At 45.7% G+C, this 21,946-nt stretch overlaps 1 protein-coding gene across 2 annotated transcripts in view; it reads right to left on the bottom strand.

Annotated features, from left to right (window-relative positions):
- Positions 1 to 18,656, bottom strand: part of PANX1 (pannexin 1) — a 38,158-nt gene extending 19,502 nt beyond the window's left edge. Inside the window, exon 1 of one of the 2 annotated variants that reach the window (XM_006134415.4) lies at positions 18,525 to 18,656. In XM_006134415.4, coding sequence (XP_006134477.3) covers positions 18,525 to 18,600 — 76 coding nt within the window. In that variant the 5' untranslated portion in view covers positions 18,601 to 18,656. Of the gene's footprint in view, positions 1 to 17,933; positions 18,489 to 18,524 lie in introns of those variants that run through there. The other variant, XM_075919363.1, reaches the window with a different exon arrangement.
- Positions 18,657 to 21,946: the final 3,290 nt, after the last annotated feature.

Raw genomic sequence — 21,946 nt, 5'->3', positions numbered from 1 at the left:
CACCAGAGCATTGTGGGAAGAGCTTTGTATTCATGCCTGTCAGTGTGAAAGAAGCTATTTGCATATATTTGCAACCACACTTAAGTTGCAGCCCATATCTCCAGTGATGGAGATTCCACAACTGCCCTAGGTCATTTATTCCAGTGTTTAACCACCCTGACATTGAGGAAGTTTTTCCTAATGTCCAACCTAAACCTCCCTTGCTGCAGTTTAAGCCCATTGCTTCTTGTCCTATCATCAAAAGGCCAAGGAGAACAATATCCCCCCCTCCTCCCTGTGACACCTTTGTAGATACTTGAAAACCACTATCATATCCCCTCTCACTCTTCTCTTTTCCAAACTAAACAATCCCAATTCCTTCAGCCTTCCCTCATAGCTCATGTTTTTTAGACCTTTAAACATTTTTGTTGCTCTTCTCTGGACTTTCTTCAGTTTCTCCATATCTTTCTTGAAATGTGGTGCCCAGAAATGGACATGATACTCCAATTGACGCCCAATCAGTGCAGAGTAGAGCAGAAGAATGACTTCTTGTGTCTTACAACACTTCTGTTAAAAACAGGACTATGTAGCACTTTAAAGACTAACAAAATGATTTATTAGGTGATGAGCTTTCGTGGGCCAGACCCACTTCCTCAGATCAAATAGTGGAAGAAAACTGTCACAACCATATATACCAAAGGATACAATAAAAAAAAATGAACACACATAAAAAGGACAAATCAAATTTCAAAACAGAAGGGGGATGGGGGGGGGAGGTAAATGTCTGTGAGCTAATGATATTAGAGATGATAATTGGGGAAGCTATCTTTGTAATGGGTAAGGTAATTAGATTCTTTATTAAAACTCAGGAGTAAAGTGTCGAATTTAAGCATGAATGAGAGTTCAGAGGATTCTCTTTCAAGTGTAGTCTTAAAAGGCCTTTGAAGCAGGATGCAGGTAATCAAATCGTTGAGACAATGTCCTTGCTGGTTGAAATGGCAAGAAACTGTTTTTCTTTGTGATCCTGTCTAATATCTGTTTTGTGGGCATTGATCCTTTGGCGAAGTGTCTGAGACGCTTGTCCAATGTATATAGCAGACGGACACTTTCGGCACATGATAGCATAAATTATATTTCTAGATACGCAGGAATATGTGTTCTTGATCTTATAACTCACTTGGTTAGGTCCAATAATGGTATCAGCAGAGTGAATCTGTGGACACAGCTGGCAACGGGGTTTCTTGCAAGGGAAGGTACCAGGGTTGGTATTGGTGTGGTATGTCCTGTGGTTGTTGGTAAGAATCATCTTGAGGTTAGGTGGTTGTCTATAGGAGACTATGGGTCTGTCTCCCAGAGCCTCTTGGAGTTTAGTATCCTGTTCCAGTATAGGCAGTAGTTTATTGATAATGTGTTGGACAGGTTTAAGTCGGGGGCTGTAGGTGATGACAAGTGGTGTTCTATTGTTGGTTTTCTTGGGTCTGTCTTGAAGTAGATGATTTCTAGGTATTCGTCTGGCTCTTTCAATTTGCTTTTTTATTTCTTGGGATGGGATTATTTGGTGAGCCACATTGCTGACACTCCTAAAGCCAGAACGGAATGAGGACACTACTTTGTTTATTTTTGCACAAGTTTCCAAAAAGGTAATTTCCTGTACCCTATTAGAAAAGAGTAGTATTGGGCCTCCTCAGATTCTAAAGCAGAGGTGGGGAACCTTTTTTGGGTCAGGGGCCACTGAAGGTATGGCTAACACTACAGACTTTTGTCAGAAAAACGGCTGTTTTTTCAACAAAACCTGAGTTACATCCACACTGCAATCGCATTCTTCTGAAAGTAAATCGAAAGAACAGAGGGGTTTTTCTGGTATTGATAATCCTCTTTCTACAAGGAAGACGACTTTTTCCGAAAGAACTCTTTTAGAAAAAGGCACGTGTGAACAGGGAAGAAGGAGTTCTTCCGAAAGAAGATGAAAGAGGAAAATGCACAGGTACCCTGGTGGCAACTCCATCCATAGTAATCACAGCTTAAATGTGAGATAGTGTCCATTTAGTGTGGATGCTATCTGTTGAAAAAGCAGATTGCTTTTTCGATGCGCATTTGTGTGTGGACACTCTCTTTCAGAAGATCTCCTCCAAAAAAAAAAAAAAAAAGTTTCTTCCGAAAGAAGCCTGCAGTCTAGACATAGCCTGACCCACAGAAAGGTCAGCTGGAGGCTACACACAAGTGAGAAGCAAGAAACAAACAAACCATCACTAATGTAGCCCCCATCTCTGAAGGAGAAAGACACTCCCTACATTCTCCTTGCACATCAGAACCTGGGGAGATGGCCAAGGCTAGTAGATTTTGAGTGCTCCAGCCCCACTTGGGAGGGCAGCAGTGGGACTGGAGCACCAACATGAGCTCCCCAATGTTGAGGGGGATCCCTGAGCCTTGGAGGCATAAAATGGACACATTAGCAAGTTTATTTTCAGTGTTTTCAATTCACCTTTTTTTTTTTTTTTTTTTTTGCAAATGCTTAACACCTATTAAATCAATACAGGCAAAAACATTTTTAAAGTAAAGTATCTTGGGGAGAAATGTTAGAACTATTAATACATTATATATTGACATAACACATGAAAGCCTCAAACGCTCAAAGCTCTTTTGTAGGAGGTGCTGTACTGTGTCCCCAAAATTTACGTTAGCACATATGAGGTATGTAGGTACATACAAAGGTGGAGGGGGAAGATGAAATAACAGGAAAACAATCACAGCATACATTGTCTAGTTTAGAAGACAAATTATGTACTGACAAACAAAATTACATTTGCTCCATTAACACAGAGACAATAGAGAGAAAAGTTAATTTTCCCCAACAAAAAAGCAAAGGGCAATGAAAAAGCCACCTCATTTACAAGGCTGTCCCAGAAGACAGTGAAAGACAGCTGCAGCACGCTATTCATTACAGCTACATGCAGATTAGAATGTGAAAGCAACAACATGACGAAATTATCTTCATAAACCTACTGAAATTATCAGCAAATTTATGGCCACAGCTTATTATGAACAGCAGGAAATTACCTAAAGGCATGCAACTCAGGTACATAGTACAAATCTACATCATAAAAGTCTAAATCCTAGGGCTGCCCTAGGGGCTTTAACACTGCCTGAAATGTCCACAGTGCTGAGGCGCCCCACAAAATACCCTTTGTCTACTCATCCCACTCTAACCACCAGACACTGCAAAGGATCCTCTTCAGAAAGCCCTCTGCCTCAATAACTGTGTCAGGGCAATCCTCTCACAGCGGCACACCTCTGACTGCCTCATGGCACACCGGTTTAAGAAACACTGGTGTACAGAGACTAGCACAACAGGATCTTGACCTTGCTCGGGGTTTCTAGGCATTGCTATAATAAACACCGTGGCTACGTCTACATTGGCCCCTATTCCGTAATAGGGATGCTAATGTAGCACTTGGGAATAGGCAAATCCGCGGGGGATTTAAATATCCCCCACGGGATTTGCATTTTCATGGCTGCTGCTTTTTTCCAGCTTGTAGATAAGCCGAAGAAAAGCGCCAGTCTGGACGCGATCCTCCGGAAAATAAGCTCTTTTCCGGAGGATCTCTTATTCCCACATATCTACAAGCCGGAAAAAAGCGGCAGCCATGAAAATGCAAATCCCACGGGGGATATTTAAATCGCCCGTGGATTTGCCTATTCCCAAGTGCTACATTAGCATCCCTATTACGGAATAGGGGCCAATGTAGATGTAGCTCACATGTTTGGATATGCTCCTATTCTTCTTAATGTTAATGAGAGTTTTGCCACAGATTCCAAACAGGAATTTAGTCAGATTTCTCAAATACTGGGCCTACTACTAGAAAGAGATCTACAATCACAAATTCCTATTCACCTCCCAGAGTCCCAAGGAAAATACAAGCTACTGTACGAAGTCATTCAACAGTTACATAGTGATAGATATGTAGCCATGTTAGTCTGGTGTAGCTGAAAGACATTAATTATCTTACCCATTACAAAGATAGCTTCCCCAATTATCACCTCTAGTATCATTAGCTCACAGACATTTACCTCCCCCTCATCCCGCTTCTGTTCTGAAATTTGATTTGTCCTTTTCATATGTGTTCATTTTTTTGATTGTATCCTTTGGTATATATGGTTGTGCCAATTTTCTTCCACTATTTGATCTGAGGAAGTGGGTCTGGCCCACAAAAGCTCATCATCTAATAAACCATCTTGTTAGTCTTTAAAGTACTACATAGTCCTGTTTTTTGTTTCAACAGTTATATGGTTTTGCTGGTGCAGAACAGTCGTATTCTGCTGCAGAAAAAGGCTGCATTGTAGGGATAGAAGAGCGACTCCTATATACCATCTTTAAAAATGATCTTTGATTCTTCAGGATACAAGTAAACAGCATGTATTTCCAAACATTAGTTAATTCCTGTGAGATAAATATTATGATTCACATTTTATACATGAAAACACTGAAACATAGTGGGGCATATTTTCAAGAATTTGGCCATCTAAATAAGCCAGAGTTTCAAGTTCTGAGTACTTTTGAAAGCTGATATTTATCACATGCTAAAATACATCTTCTGGTTCTAGTTCTGCACTTGGCAAGATTGAGCCCAGAGTAAGCACAATAGAAGCTCAGAGTCACAAATACCTTGGGAGTTGCTCATAGCTATGAAATGTTCATAACTGAATAAAATGTTACAGTTATTCTTTCAAAAGGTTACAGCTGAACACTGACTTAATACAGGCAGGCCTGCTGACAGGAATAGGAATTCAGCAAAGGTGACAATTGCCCTGCCAGATGATTTAAATGGGTCTGAGGGCTCTGGGTAGGCAAGCTTCCTGCCCACCCTCCTTACACACCACTCCAATATATCCCTGCAGCCACGGGAGTGCAGAGAGGCATCTCCATGTGCTGCCCCCTCCCTGAGTGAAACTATGCAGCTCCCATTAGCTGGGAACTGCAGCCAATAGGAGCTGCAGAAACATGCAGGGGGACCCACTGACTGATCTGTCCTGGGATCTAGAATTGTTGGAGGGCCTGAATCACTCACTGTTCCTTGTAAGTTGGGTACTTGTGCAGCCACTCAGAAGAGATTCAAATGCTGCCCAGCTGATAAGCAGAATGCCCATAGCTAGGTTTTTTGTTTCTATTGATGGCACGTATTTGTACATTCCTAGGTGCATGCAACAATTTATTCTGCACATGGATGAAAAAGATTAGAAGGAACAGTGGCCTAAATACAGCTTTGAAACTTTTCTATGCAGAAGAAAAATTCTGCTTTTCACATTTAATTGAAATCAGCATAGAAACAGGTTTTTTACCTTGTCAACTTTTACAAACTTTTCCTTTTTTTTAGGTATGGTACTGTTCTGAATATTACTTGTCTCTGCTGCTGCCTGATTGCACAGTTCTTATTCCAGATGAGGCGTATGCTTGCTCACTCTGCAACTCTGGTGCTCATATATCTCTGAGGTGCTACTGTAATCAAACTGATTTCCTTTTAAAACTTTTCTACAGGCAGCTAGGACTGAGATAGAAGATGACATTTCCATCTAAATCTATACAAACTATGATTATTACTTTTATGGTGCCAACAATGTATTAGGCAGATGAAGTGCAAATAGCAACTACCAAGATATTTGATTCTGAAAACATCCAGCAAGACTTAACCATTATCATAATTCCCTTTGAAAAATGCTGACACAGTACTAGGCACCAGTTGCAACTGGTGTGGAAGGACACAAAGGGGGCACTGGTCATGTGACCACCCACATGTAACTCCTCTCCACACCACCTCTAGCGTAGGGGAGGGCCCAACCTTTTTCTGCTCCACCCACATTCTACCCAGGCCCTGCCCCCTCTCACCCCACCCCCACTCAACCTCTTCCACCAAGTCCCCTCACCTTCTCCACCCCTTCCTTCTCTCTTCCTGCCCCTGCTATGCGCAATCCCTACTCCACCCCTTCTCCCAATCCTGCCTCCAAACAATGTGGTCCACAGGAGTAGCAGGGGGGGCCTAATACCAGCAGCAGGGATTCCCCTTCTTCTGCACTGACTTTTGTGGGGGGGGGGGGGGGGAAGCAGCGTGACCTGGCCCCAGCCTGCCTTGCTCCCTTAGCTCCCAGCCATGTCACTCTATTCTCACTGCCAACGAGTGCTGTGGGTCCTCAACCCCTGCAGCCTGTACAAAGCCTCCTGCTAATCCCCCAGGCTGCATCACTGGGGAAAAGGGCTGAAGGAAGGGGTGGAAATGCCCCTGCACTCACCAGCAGCGGGGAAGTGGCTGGAAGCTGGCTGAGTGGGGTGGGGCCAGGTTGCACTGCTTCCCATCACCGCTGCTGGTTAGTGCAAGAGGGAAGATCACTGCTGCAAGGGCTACCACTAATGACCTGGGCAACCAAGGGCCCTGCATGCCCCCCCCCCCAAAGCATGGGGCCTTGGATGGTTGTTGGTCACATGATCTCCATATTCTCCTCCACACATCACCCCTGCTCGGCAATGTACAAAACCCAATATAAAGACATTCCCTGCAGCAATGATATTACAGTATCAGACAGGAGAAACTCTGATGAGTGGGCAGTTTTGGGGCAGGGAGTTGTTCTTACTATGAACCCACTTCTTATGGGAAAAGGTTGGTATTAACTGGGATAAAAGTGTTCATTCAAAATGTACAAAAGGAAGCATGGAAACAGACATTTAAACTGGTGGGTGAACAGGAAACAGGGTATTCAAGTTGGCTTGGGTGGCAGAGCACTAGAGGGAGGATAGGAGGCAAGAACAGTGCAGAGCCATAAAGGCAAGGGTGAGAATTTTAAATTAGATGTGCCACGCAAAGAGCAACCAGAGATGCAAATGTCAGGGAGGACTTGGGTGAAAAATGAATTATCACTTACACTTCACACTCCACATTGTTCTTATTTTAATCAGACATTGTTACTGAGGGCAATTATTCTATAATGGAAAAAGCTGAGCACTTAAGCACTTCTTTAATCAGAGGGATGAATTTAGTCAAATGAAGAATAAAGAAATATTTTCCAAATTAATGGCATTCCCATCAACTAAGTGTTCAAAATTCTGCCTTCAAAAGGACAGGCAAAGTTCCATGTAAAGTGTGAAATCCCAGATCTATTGAATGTAATAGGGCCCAATGTTCACCAAGATAAATGGGGTGCTGCAGACATGCATTCAAAGACTGAGTTTGGCTCTAAAGTTTATATCCTGATAGATGTTTTTTTAAATTGTTTTACTGCTCAATATAGGCCATTCTACTGAGAGTGAATTTGATTATTTATTGAACACTGGCACATATAGAGCAAGAGCACAGTTTCATATTTAAGAACTACAGTATGCTATTCTCTCCATAGGTGCTTTCATGGTATGGACATACTACTAGCATGAATTACAAAGCATGTTTTTCAAGGGCTATGCTAGACGGCCAATGAGTATATGACCACTGAAAACTTTAGTGCTGTGATAAGATTGCTGATGATGATGAACACAGACTGAAAAACACTGAACTAAAAAGCTGTCTAAAAGTTGTAGCTAAAGATCTGCTGGGTGGCATGCAATCTACAAGGAGGCTATATCCCTTTGAGAGCTGCCTTGAAGATGATATTTATGAGCTGCTACTGGTCTATGAATATCAAAATTCAATACAATCATCATTAAAACTAAGTATTTATCAATTTTTAACATAACTGTATGGTATTATTTCATGGCTAAAAATGGAAGAAGTTAAAAATTCCTCCTGTAAATCCTATGAAAAATCTGCCCCCAATAGATTTGTTTCTCTGGCCAGTCCTCCATGGTGGGTGAAGGCTGCATTTCAGTGCAAAACTTTGACTTTATAGTTCAGATAAGCAAAAAGCAAATCTTTAAATGATTGGAATAACAACTGTAACAACAGCCCCAGTCTAAAATGTTTCTCTAGACCAGGGGCCAGCAACCTTTCTGAAGTGGTGTGCTAAGATTTAACTCTCCTGCTTTGGGCCGTCCACTCTCCCAGGAGGAGGGGAGAGGCTCTCTCCACTGTGCATCCCATGGATCAACTGGCTCAATGCAAACCTTTCCATGGACAACCAGCTGCTAATGGAAACTCACTGTTAATTATATAACTACGCCCGAGCCATTTTACTAATGGTGCAGCTAGGGAGAATGTTTTAATTTAAATTATAAAACAGACTATGCATTTTAACTTTCTCATGTTAGTTTATCAAACTTCATTTTAAATAAAAATATTAATTTATGTTCAATACAAAAGTTTACAATGCTTGCTTTATTTATGGCAGGGGTGGGGAACCTTTTTTGGGTTGGAGGCCACTAACCCACAGAAAAATCAAGTGGGGACCACAAAAGTGAAAAGCAAAAAAACTCCTCCAAAAACCCCCAACTCTGATGTTGCCCCCAACTGAGAAACCTCACTCTTCTGGCACTCCAGCCCCACAGTGTGAGGGGAGGGGAGGGAAGGGACAGGGAGGACTGAGGTTCAGGGCTTCTCATAGGCCAGATTTACTTTTCTGGGATTCCAGGGTTAGTGGATTCCAGGGTTAGTGGATTTACTTTTCTGGGATTCCACCCGTTAGGTTCTGGGGTGAGGACAAAAATTAGGGAATCAATGTTTGGGACATTGAGGATAAGGATGGGAGAGCAGGATCTGAGTGGGAGGTGGAGTGCAGGAGAGGGTGAGGGTGCGAGGGCTGGGTGGGAGGTAGGGCGTAGAAGCAGGCTGGGAGTATGGTTTCTGGCCAGGAGGTAGAATGCAGGAGCAAGGGAGGGCATAGGAGCAAGCTAGGGGTACGTGGTCTTGGAAGGGGGACAGGGGATTAGTGAGGGGGACTGGGATGTGGGGGAGGGGGAGGGAAGGAAGGATGGGGCATAAGGAGGGGCACTTACCTGGCTTTGTACCCCTCTTGCTCCCAAGCACCACCCCTGCCACTTCCATTGGTGGGCCAATGAGAGCAGCAGGGAAAGCCTCCAGACAGCATGTCACTGCTCTGCCGTTCCCCGAGAAGGGTGGGAGGAGGGGAGCACAGCCTCCCTTTCTCTCTTACACAGCAGGGAACCCACGCTATCACTGTGCAGCCCAGCTATCCTCCTGCAGCCACTTCTCCAGAAGGTTGCCCAACACCATGTTGATCTGGGGGCTGGACGGGATGGGCGCATAGGTGGCAGCATGTCGGGCTTAGTGCAGTGGTGGCAGCGAGTATGACCTTGCACTGCAGCCACTGTCTCTCACAGCCACTGCGCAGGGGTTGTCCAGGACCTTGGCCAGCTCCCTCAGCTCCTCAGGCCACAGGAAGGTCAGCTGGGCAGTGGTGCTTTAAGCCTCCAGTGCCTTGGCCTCGTGGCTGGTGCGGGACAGTGTGTTCCCCCAACGTAGTCAGAGGCCCTACTAGGGCTGGTTCAGCTCAGCAAGCTGCAAACTGTTTGGCTCCATACCGCCCACTCAGCTTGCCGACAGCTCCAAGGTACAGAGATTCCCCCAGCAGCGGCAGCCTGGAGGAGGAATTGGTGGCATGGCCAGACTGGGGACTCTGCATGACAAAGGCAGTCCTGCGGGGGGAGGGAAGGTGCAGCGCAGTGGGGCAGTGGGTGGCGGAGTGTCGGGAAACCATGCTGTCATGACCATAAGAGATGGCCAGCAACCTGGGGACTAAGGGGTTAACTGTACTTAGCCCGGTATCTGCTCAGCCAATAGAAATGCAGGTAGGAATTTCAAATTGGGACAAAGGAATTTTTGGTTTTTCCCTCCTTTGTCTCTGAGCAGTTTCTCTCCAGATACTGAGGGAGACAGACATGTCTATCTCTCCAAGAAAAGACTCTTCACTATCTGTAAGTAGGGTAAAGTTTAGATAAATCAATTAGGTTTCATTGTTTTATGGTTTGGGAATGGGAATCTGATGTCTGTGCATTCAAAAATGGGGTTTTCTCTTCTTTGTAACTAAGTTTTGGCCCATGGTGGAATTCCCCATGAGTTTATTAATTGATGACTTTTCCATTAAGTCATTATGCTTGTAACAGGAGTATTGTGGTGATGATAAAAGTTCTTTCCCTTTCTGTTTTATTAACCTGGTATTGGTTAATTTTTTATGTTTCCTGGTTTTACTGTAGGCCTGAGCTTTCCCAAGTGATCTCTCCCTTGGCTTTCTTATCATTACTTGGGTGGTGGCAGCAGATTTTTATCTCCAAAATCTAGGTTTTTAAAAGATTTTGGGGGGAAGTTTTATACCAAAGCCTGGAAAGATAAGGTTCTGGGGTACTTTTGCAGGCTCCCACTTCTGCGTTCATCAAACCAGAGTGGGGAAAAAGCCTTGACACGTGCTCTACTGGAAGCCAGGTGGCAGGGAGAAGAAGCTGCTGTGCTGCACAGGAACAATGGCACAGAGCCATTTCTTATTTGCTTCTTTCCATCAAATAGTGAAATGTCTGGAGGGGTTTTCTGGGACATATGGTTGGCGTAGATTCGGTGGGGAGGCTTGTATGCCATTGAAAATTGGCTCGCATGTTACTTACACCATGCAGGCTATAGGTTGCTGACCTCTGCTCTAGACAGATAAGTCAACATGGAACCATTCATATTCCTAAAGACACAGAACAGTCAGTAATTCTTCTTTGTTTCCACACAGTGTAAATGTCTAGAGAAATCTCTCAGAAAATACTAAGCCCACTGTACTGCCTGTAAAATATGCCACCCACATCCATTAAACACGTGTTGTGAGCATCAGATTCACCAGTAATGTTCACAGTGCTTTTTCAGCATTCACAGTAAGCAGCTGCAGTAGTTCATGCTCATTAACCTACTGATGTAATTACAGCATCTGGCCTTCTCACAAATCACAAGACCAATTTTAACAAAAAGTTGTGGCTTCATTAATGGCCTCCTTATCTGCTAAAACATCTGGGCTGTGTCTACACTGCACCCCTTTTCCGGAAAAGGGATGCAGATTAGACACTTTGGATTAGCAAAATCCGTGGGGGATTTAAATATCCCCCGCGGTATTTGCATTAACATGGCTGCCGCTTTTTTCCGGCTTGGGGTTAAGCCGGAGAAAAGCGGCAGTGTAGACGTGATTCTCCGGAAAATAGCGAATTTTGCTATTCCAAAGTGTCTAATCTGCATCCCTTTTCCGGAAAAGGGGTGCAGTGTAGACACAGCCCAGATGTGTACGGATTGGAGCCTAACCCAACCCAGAGACCTAATTGTTTCTTAGTGCATGTCTAACAGAAGTGCTTCCCAACCCCCTTTCTTTAGGACTGGATTCTGATCTTCATTTGGAAGTATGAGTAACTTGGATAAAAAAAAACAGGGGCCTATATATACATGGTGGGCTAGAGAACGCTTATGGCATAGCTCTACAATAGGATGGGTGAAGTGGCGCACTGCCCTAGCAGAGAGCCTGAAGGCATTTATTCAAACACAGTGCCTCCAGGGACAATGGAGAAGGTGCCTTTTATTTCCTCACCTCATGCAAGATCAGCTCTGTCATCAGCCTGACTCTTGGAAAGCATTACAGCCTGAGCACAGCGATTGGCATTTGGCCCCTGTGAAGGGTACAACGTGGGATAAGGCCTCATTCACATTTACCCAAGTGCCCCACATCCTTGTACAGGGGCAAGGAACAATCTGGCCCTATAAGAGTACCACAATTTAACACTCATAATGATGGGCATAGTGCAAGAACATGAAGACGAACTAATAGAATTTACTATGTTGTAGTCTATTGGTTTTGGTAGCTTTGTGAGTAGATTTACCTGTGGGTAAGACTTCCCTAATCATGCCTCTACCAAGACTACCAAGCAAATATAAAATAGGGTTAACACACATTGTGATGCTACTGAATTGTAATATGAACATATACATCATTGTTGTGACCACTGTTGTATGTTTGCACCAAATTTTTTACAAAATGGGCCAAATTAGATATTTATCAGCAGAACCAGAATCAGCAAATCATGTTATGCGATTCATATGTATGTATCATTTTTTTGTGTTTAAAGTTACTAGGAGGCTTTTCCCCCTGCTTGCTATGCAAGCCAACTCCCCGCACCGGGGGCAGGCAGCCCCAGCTCTCCCCCCAAACGCTGGGAAATGCCAGGTTGAGGCATAGCTGCCCTGACCTGCCTCAGCTCTCCCCCCTGCAGCCACTGTGGGGGGAGGTAGGTTGGGCAGCACAGAGGCCGCCAGCTGGCCTGGCTTTATCCAGTTGCTGAGCGATGGGGGGGGGGGGGGGGAGGCCAGACCGACGCTGGCCTAGCTCACTCTCCTCTAGCTGCTGGGTGGTTGGGCTGAGGACATGGCTGGCCTGGCCCTCTCCCTCTGGCAAGGAAGGGGAAGGGACAACTGTAGGGATGTACAATTTTGATTAATTGGCTAATGAAATAGTCAATGCAATTTGCATTGACTATTCAATTAGTCGATAAGGACGCCTCCACCTTTGAAGTGTAGAGTAACTTCACCTTTCATTTCAAAGGTGAAAGTGTTGCAGGGAGCATGGGGTCAGCGGGGGTCTCAAGCAGTCCCCCGCTGGCCCTGTGCTCCCTGTGGAGCTTCAAAGCGGCAGCGCTGCATGGAGCCTGGGGTCAGCAAGGGAGTCCCCTGCTGGCTCCGGGCTGCACGCGGCATTTCAAAGTGGCAGACCCTGGGCTCTATGCGGTACTGCCACTTTGAAGCACCCCTTCCTCTTCGCCGCCCCCCCCCCCCCCGCACACACTTGCTGCCTCTTTCTGATAGAGGCTGCAAGGTGGGGAGGAAGTGACCAGTCAACTATCATGTTGTCTTTCTGGTGATAAGCATTTGTCCCGCGTACCTCCCTCCCCCCAGCCGAACCCCTGTGACTCACATGCCCTTTCACCCACCTGCACCCCCTCCCTCCACCTGAGTCCCCAAGAGGTCGTGTGTGCCCCCTCCCTCAAGCTGAACCCCCATACACCTCCCCCTCAACTCCCACTCACCTCTCTTCCCCTGCCCCGGAGGAGCCACGTGGTTCAATTACAATTCTGGCAGCTGCCCACCCATGTGCCAGAGGAATGCTCAGGGGCCAGCAACATGCAGGGAAGGGGGGGGGGGGAAATTAACCACTGGCCTGTACTGTGCAGAGTCAATAGATCATTGTGCGGGGAGGGGGAGACAAAATAGGGGTAGGGTTGCCAGATGGTTTCAACAAAAATACAGGACACACTTGACATTACATCACAATCTACATTACATCATATTTAGAAAATATCGGACATTTATATTTTCATAATTTGTTTCACAAAGATCAAATACTGGACTGTCCGGTTCAAAACCGGACACTTGGAAACCCAGAGTAGCACTGGGAAGGGGGGAAGCCGCATGCCCCAGGAGCCATGCAGTTCATGGCTCTCACCACCATAGGCCTCGGCAGGGCAAGTCGGAGCATGGGGGAGGCCACATGGCTGACAGCTCCCATGGAGCATAGGGAAGGGGGAGGCCATGAGGCTGAGGACAGTAGGAGGGGCTGAGGAACACAGAGTAACGCATGTATAGTAAGTAGTGGCTGTGTACTTGTATTACAAATGTTTGCTTCTGGGAGACATCAATAGGCTTGGCCAATCTATGGTGAAAGGCTTGCTAGTCAAGTAAATAGCAGTACTTCACAGATAATGCACCCGAGGTGGTGCCAATCCACATCTGACAAGCTTTGCTGTGAACATTGAAACCAGCAAGTAAGCAGTGGCTGCCGCCTAAAAAAGGACTGAGTCATGCTTCACGGATAAACAAGTGTCTTTTCTTAGTAACAAACTCCATTTTGGGCATACTGTCACACAGCGAGAACAATGGAATTCCCTCCATAATGTGCAAAGATATAAAGAGGACTATGGGGGCTCCTTCATTTTTATCTTCAAACCTGCTAACCCCCTATGAAGGATCTCTGCTCTGATGTGAAAACTATAAGTACTGATGACTCATTAGAAGAGGATGTATCCTAGAGACTTGTTTGAAAACAGCAGCTTATTCCATCTCTGCTACAAGCCTGCACCAAGAATTTTGCAATTGGCATATGTAATTTGATTCCTTTAACAATTTTAACTCTCACCCTTTCCTTCTTTCTTTTCATTAATAAAACTTTAGATTTTAAAGGACTGCCACAGCATACTCTTTTGAGTAAGATCTGTGTTATAAATTCACCTGAGAATGTGTCTGGTCCTTTGGGGTTGAAAAAAAAAACAGCTTGGATTTGATGAGATTAGTTTTCATAATCTCTCATCTGTATTAGGAGTTGTACTTGTGGTGACACAGAACTGGTGCCACAGATGGATCCACTGAAAATGGGTTTGACCCCAGGAAACCCTTCCTCTTCTTCTGCACTGGCAACAGAGACTGATACTGAAGGCTGGAGTGTCCCTGACATGCTCCATGTCAGGGCCAAGGCTCTTTAAGTGACTTTTTTCAGCACATGGTTCCTTGAAGAGGGCATTGGCACACTATGCACCAAAGATGTGCCTTATGGACTCTGAGGTGGGAGAGCTGTCTCCATCAGGAGGCTCGTTAGCTGCTGTTCCTTTTCTTTTAGAGCACTTGGTCAGAATTTCCAACAGATTTTCAAGTGGTCTTTTTGATGACCTTTGCCCAGACACTGTAAATGGTATGTGTAAGGGTCACTCTTTGGCATGTGCTTTGCTCAGTCCTTGCAGATCTTGAAACCCAGAGATCACAGTATGCCCTGGGAACAGCAAGGAAGAAGAGGAGGGGGGGAAGTCTTCAAAATAGAAATGTATAACTAATCAACTATGAACTACTATACTAACTGAGAAAACAGAAGAAGTCAAACTGCTAAGTCTCTTGCCAGAGCAAGACAGAGGGAAGTTCCAGCTATTATATCACTGACAGTAAGAAGGAACTGAAAGGGCAACAGGTCAGCACGGCGCCATGAAAACCAATCCTATGGCTCTCGTAGGGAAAAACGTTCCAGCTTCTGTGCACTAGGGGTGTTAAATTTAGATTAAATAATTGAATAGTTGTGACGTAGTGGGGGTGCCTTGTTCGTTGCTATGCTGGGCAGGGGGCGACCTCTGCTGTCCGAACCACGACCCAGCAGGGCAGGAGGTGAGTCATTATGCAAAGGGGGCTCCAAACCTGTCTGACCAGCTACCCCCCATGGGGAGAAACAAGGGAAGGTGGAATGCTGCCCCTGGCTGGGGGGGCAGGGCTGGAAGACAGTTAGTTTTCTGTCTGGGATCATGGAGGAGACAGCCTAGGGAAGGGGGCTGGAATTTAGGGGCCCACTATCCCCCATCTCAAGGGGGGCTGAGGCATCCTAGGCCTGCCCTGTAACCAAATTACATCTGTGCTGTATCCTGGAGAAGCAATAAACTCCCTCTATTCTACTGGCTGGTGGAGTCCGTTCGTGCCATTACGGGGGTGCAGAAGTCGGGGGTACCCCAACGCGTCGTCACAATAGTCAATGGAAATCCCATTGACTATTCGATTAGTTTATAAGGGCGCCTTGCTACAGTTCAAAAGTGGAAGCCCCACAGGGAGTGCGGAGCCAACAGGGGACTAACCAGGTACTCCCTGCCATGCCTAAACTTTCGAAATGTACAAGAGCCCCAGTGGAATTCTTGTACATTTCAAAAGCAGAATTGCAGCAGAAGAGGCGCAAGTGGAGACTGCTTCATTCCCCGCTTGTGCTGTTTCCCACTGTGCCTCTACCTCCGCTGCCCACTGGAGAGACAGTGCTGGGGGAGCCGGCTCTCCTCAACACTGGCTCCTGCTCCCTTCCCCTTCCACTGTCTCTGATAGTTGCTACTAGTCACTTACATCCTTACTGTGCATGTGGGCAAGCACACATCTGATTGGAATTGACATGAATGATCCCTTGAAGAAAAATTTAATGATAGCGAGACCCATAGATACCACAGTAATGAAGGTCAAGAAAATACCCATGACAGTTTACTGAAATCCAACTGAAAGCATTAATAAAGCTGTAAATCAAATTTACATTATTTTTTCAAGTGTGACCACAATGAGATATTAGTGGTTAAATGAAGTTGAAAGTGAAAGAGCAGATAGCAACTTATCTAGATTGTCACCTACTGTCTCCAATACGGACACATATCCAAGTATCTGAGATAAATACAAATATTATATAATCACTCTTTTTTAGCTGTGTAATAAAGCTTTGTTTTATAAGCCTCTGCCAGTGTATAAATTATGGGCCATCTTTACGTGTCATTAAATGCATGAAATTCCAACAGAATTCAATGAGAATTTTGTAACATATTGCATGTACCTGATTCATAGATTGGAAGGCCAGCAACTAGATTGAGCTTTTTAAGTCTATCATTATAAGATATGTTTCCTAATTATTTAAAATTTTGTGTGGATCTTCTCTGATCACTCTCCAGTTTATCAATAACCTTCCTGAAGTGTGGACAGCTGACCTGAGTATTGTATTCCAGCAGTGCTAGTACCAGTGCCAAACAGAGAGGTACAGGTTGGACCTCCAAAAACTGGGACCAGGAAATTCCCGGCTGGGATTCCTGTGGCAGGAAGGCCGGCAGCTGGGAGCCCTGTTAGGCTGGGAGACCAGGGATGGGAGTGGCTTGCAGCAGCAGGGCTGGGACCTGACCATCCTGGCAGTGAAATCACCCCAGTAGCCAAAGTTGAGGACTGCTCCAGTGGCTAGGGCCTGCCCTAATGTCCAGGGCTGCAGCAGTTCTGGTAATGGAGCTTGGCAAGAGAGCTGGGTCACTGCAACTCAGCAGGGACAATGGCTGGGACAGCAGGGAGGGTTAGTGGGCTGAGGGGCTGATAAGAGGAAACCTTCCCTGCTCTGGCAAATTCCCTCATTCGGGACGGTCAGGTCCCAAGGGTGCCAGACTAGAGAGGTCCAACCTGTATAATAATCTCTCTGCTTCTAATTGAGATACCCCCTATATATTTATCCCAGAATTGCAACACTGTACCTCTTCTGACCATACTGGGACCTGATTATCTACCACAATGATTTTGTCATTTTTTTAGAGCAAAAATGTATCAGTCTAGGACATAGGTTCCCAAACTGGGGGGCATGAAGAAATTCCAGGGGTAGCGCCAGGTGACCTAGTCTCACACACCCTCGTCAATCCCACTCCAAATTTTGATGTTATTTTTTTGGAGGGGGGGAGGGCGCGAGGGTTTCTCAAAAATCAAAAAGGGGGCATAATGCCGAAAAGTTTGGGAACCACTGGTCTGGAAGTGGAACACTGAATATTGTAAAGACACAATGCGAAGGCTGATAAGTCACACACAAAAGAAGACTCAGTTCCTTAAAAAAAAAAAGACATTTCTATCAGCTTTTCTTAAGCCCTAAGCGCAGTTCATCTGTAACCAGCCACTCTATTCACAGCAAAGCAGAACTATAATTTTAATTATTCAGATACATTCCTCTCCCATGCGCCCTGATCAGTCTGACAGCTCTGTCCCATTTAGCCTGCAATCTGTAATACAGAATCTGCTCCGGTCTCTACATAGATGTGCTATCTAGTTTTCTCTTCCTCTTCTTCCCTTAGGGAGGATATTTTAATTGGATGCAGCACGTTTACTCGAACCATCTCTCTGCTCGCCTGCATGTTAAAATTCAAGTCAATGTGATGCAATGTGTATGAATTCAACCCGGTTCTGAACGGTGACTGGTTCCGCATCGCCAGCGGGGCAGGAAAGCCAACTGGCTGCACAGCATCATTTCCTAAAGCCCACTCGCGGCTCCTAGCCCCACTCTTGTCCGGCCCGGGGCCAGGTCAGATTCTCTGCTGACCCGTGTGACGCTCCCCTGCGCGCCGATGCAGCCCGACCTGCGGCAGGCAGGGAGCAGGGCGAGGCTCGGGGCTGCACCCCGGCGCGCTAGGACCAGACACCGAGAGCTGTCAGAGCGCCCCCAGGGGCAGGGGCCGAGCCCGGCTGGAGCCCGCAGGCGAGGCGGGGCGGGGCGGGTACCTGTGGAGATCTCCTGCGCGAAGGCCAGCGAGATGAGCAGCAGCGGCAGCCCCACGGCCGCGCAGGTGACCAGCTTGTCCAGCGCCAGCTCCAGCCGCAGCCCCTTGTACTTGGGCTCGGCGGGCTCCTTCAGCAGGAAGTCGGAGAAGACGTACTCGGTGGCGATGTGGGCGATGGCCATGGCGGGCCGGGGGCGCCCTCAGCACCCCGCGGCCGGGCCTAGGCGCGCCGGCCTCCTTCCCTTTCGCTTCCTGCTCGCGCCTCCCGCCCTTTGTCCGGCTCGCGTCGCCCTCACCTCGCCCAGGCGCCTCCTCCCGCCCCGGGGCCTCGGGCCAGCAACGGCCTCGCGGCGTTCGCTACTCGGGCTGTAGTGAGCATGCGCGCGGCAACGGGCGGGCTGCTGCCCTCGCTCTGCCCGGGCGTGCGGTCAGAGCGCCTGGTTGTGCCCGCAGAGCATGGGGAGGGGCTGGCAGGATTGGGCCCACGCGGGAGTGTCCGATCCATGTCTCACCACAGCCCCGCGGGCCCTCCCTCAGGCAAGAACTGGGGTGAGATGAGGTGCCCCCGGTCCCATTTCTCCTCCCGAGCTACCTTGTGGAGCTGCCGCGTTGTGGTTTGGGGGAGCAGGGTCTCTGCGTGGCACATCCACTGGAGAACAGTTGTGCATGCAGAAAGGAACGGTACCAGCGGCCAAAGAGCCTGGGCCTCCAGCCGCGATGGTTTTAAACCAGCGTCGCGCCTGATTTCAGCGGCGTTACGCCTGGCTTGCCGCAGGGCGAGCAGAGAAACAAGCCAAAGCTCTCGCGGGGAGATTAGAAGTCTGTGGGCAGGTTAATCCTTTGCATATAAATTGTGGCAGCCCCCACTGAATTTAAGCCAAAGCACTGGAGTTACATCAGAGATTATTCCAGTACTTACTTTTTGCCAAGGCTGTGCCCTAGCACCTTTAGGCTTGGCAGTTCATAGCCCTTGTACCTCTGGGCTTGCTGCGTCAGTTATAAATGTAAACATTGCTTGAGCCCCAGCACCTCTTTCATTACAAATTAAGCCCTGGTTTACTCCCAGTGCTTCTTACAAGTTGCAACATGTATTATTATGGCTAGCTGGCTGCTCTGCAGCCTGTAATACTCCATATAGAAAGTGTGTGCAATGGCAACTGTCTGATTGAATGCTAATGGCTTATTTCTACAGGGAGAGACAAGAAAATCTCTGTCTAAACCATCTGGTCTCTGAAAGGTTCACTTTCTGTGGGAATTTTTGTTTTGGATTGAGTCTAGTGACCTCCATTCCCTTCTGTTTATGGGATAAACTGCGGCTTTCTCCACCACCAGAAAGCCCAGAACCAGTGGAACCAGATTGATGTGTTACTGGTTCATTGATTTTTAAAGGGGTAACCTACTTTCATGATTAAATTAATGATGAAAATGATGAGTATTTCAAATGCTCTGTCATGCAGAATCCTCATTCACTTCAGCTGAAATTCCATATATGATTCTAACAAGACAGTTAACCTACCTTTTTTGTCTGTTGGATTTTAGCATCTAGTAGAAGGCATGGATGATGTCTGCCTCAGTGCCCCTGCTTTTGTTTGTAAATATTCTCCAGTTCAACTGTACATGATTTGATCAGAAGGGCTTCTTTCTAGCAAGATTAGTCTACAGTCTGTCAAGACCTTAGCATAGACATTTTCCTGATGTTCAGACTAAAATGGAAATATGCTGTCCTGGAAAGCTTATTTGGGATTTGCACCTGAAGTAAGAATATTATCCTATTTCACAAAGCTCCTCTAGAAAATGGGAGCAGTCAGTCCCATATTGTTAGATGCAGTACACATGTAATAAAATACAGATTCTGCTACAAAAAGTTTATACTCTGAGCATCTGGTAAGATAAAACAACTAAACAGAGAGGAAGGTTGGGAAGTACAAAGTAACAATGTCTCCCCCCACTCTCCCTAAAGGGCACTTCAGAAGTGGGAGGATTGGAGCTGGAGCAGTCCCAGATAAGGAGTGGAAGGGGGCTCCCGAAGCCAGCCCCTTTAACCTGCCTGGTGACTTTTTTTGTATGGTTTTCTGAGAAGCAATCCCATTCCAGGCACATCCCATTTTCTTGGCACAACCAAACCCCCACCTTGCTTTATGTTCTAGTAAGAGGAATCTGTATACCAAATTTGGTGGTCAAACTCTTTCAAATATATAGCAGATTGTTCTTATAAGCAGAAAGTTTATTTTATAAATAATTACTGCTTAATATGGGAGTGGTATGAAATAATTTTGTCAATATCACTTTTCACAGCAGTGAATTATAAATTACTTTCTTTTTGCTGATCTCAGTGTTCTGATTGGTCTGTGGTTTAATTCGCTCTTCAGCTGCTGAACAATCAAGCCCTCTAATGTTGTCTCAGTTCCACCTGTTTAGTCTCAAGACTACAAACCTGCAAGCACAATACTACAATCCTAAAAGTCCCATCTCCTTAAAGTAGTGATAATACAACAATATATTTTATTTAGGAATGATTGCTGCATTATACATTTACAGTACTTTTTAAAGTAAATACACTACATTGCCGAGGAAAGGTAGTGTAACTTTCTAAAACAGTAGATTTAAGTTATATATTCTATAGCAACTGCTCTCTTTTTTGAGCATGTATTCACAATCCACATGTAATAATAAACATGTAACTCTTTGAGAATCACTGCATTAAATCTTATTTAAATGTTTTATGATTCAGTTATAAACATCAAACACATATGGAAATACTTAAACAATATTGCTTTATTTATGTTGCATCATGGGTGAAAGCTGTAACTCTCTTTGTATATGGTATGCAAGCATTCTGGACAGTATTTAACAAAGAACAGCAGACCTCAATGCTAGTGGGTTACATGTTGGAAAGAAACTAGTCTTTAGAATGTCTGTGGTTCCCCCGAATGGTATTACGCTTAGCCAGTATAAAGGAAGCTTTAAAAGTAATGATTGAAGGAGTGCTTGTGGTACAATGTAATTGCTACCCTAATTTTGAGCCCAGTCCTGTCACTCTAGCTCACACAAGTTGATGTTCTCAAAGAATATTTTAAATGAGTAAAGGTTGCAAGATCAGGCCTTTTATCTAGAATTTTTGTTTGCTTTTTTAAAAACTGGAAGGAAACAAAAGGACCAAAGAAACAACAAGAAACAGCTGCACCTCAAGGATTTTGTTTTAACACCTTTTATCTGTTGGGCTACGTCTACACTGGCCCCTCTTCCGGAAGGGGCATGTAAATTTCACGAGTCGTCGTAGGGAAATCCGCGGGGGATTTAAATATCCCCCGCGGCATTTAAATAAAAATGTCCGCCGCTTTTTTCCGGCTTTTAAAAAAGCCGGAAAAGAGCGTCTAGACTGGCCCCGATCCTCCGGAAAAAGTGCCCTTTTCCGGAGGCTCTTATTCCTACTTCAAAGTACTTTGAAGTAGGAATAAGAGCCTCCGGAAAAGGGCACTTTTTCCGGAGGATCGGGGCCAGTCTAGACGCTCTTTTCCGGCTTTTTTAAAAGCCGGAAAAAAGCGGCGGACATTTTTATTTAAATGCCGCGGGGGATATTTAAATCCCCCGCGGATTTCCCTACGACGACTCGTGAAATTTACATGCCCCTTCCGGAAGAGGGGCCAGTGTAGACGTAGCCTTGGTGATTTGGGCATTAATCCAGAACACCACTAACCTACATTCAAAGTGATTGTCAGTAAAGTTCCCTACAAGGATGCAGCATATTTTTAAATACAGAAGAGAAAAAAAATGACATTGTGCACCAACTTGAATTTACATTGTAAAAAAAACTCAGATAAACTATTCATAACTGAAAGGTTGCTTTAGTTCTGTAGTTCATCCACCAATGTTGTAGGTGACATGAACATCTGTGTGGCAGGAATAAACAATAGCTCATTCAGAAATGAGCTGTAAACATTCAAGTATCACCAGGGCATTGCACAGAGAGCACAAAGGGGCATGCGCATTCCTAAAGCCATGGGCAGGAGTTGC

Source organism: Pelodiscus sinensis, chromosome 1 (genome assembly GCF_049634645.1).
Source record: "Pelodiscus sinensis isolate JC-2024 chromosome 1, ASM4963464v1, whole genome shotgun sequence".
In the NCBI taxonomy this organism is placed as follows: domain Eukaryota; kingdom Metazoa; phylum Chordata; order Testudines; family Trionychidae; genus Pelodiscus; species Pelodiscus sinensis.
This window is presented reverse-complemented; position numbering and strand designations above follow the sequence as displayed.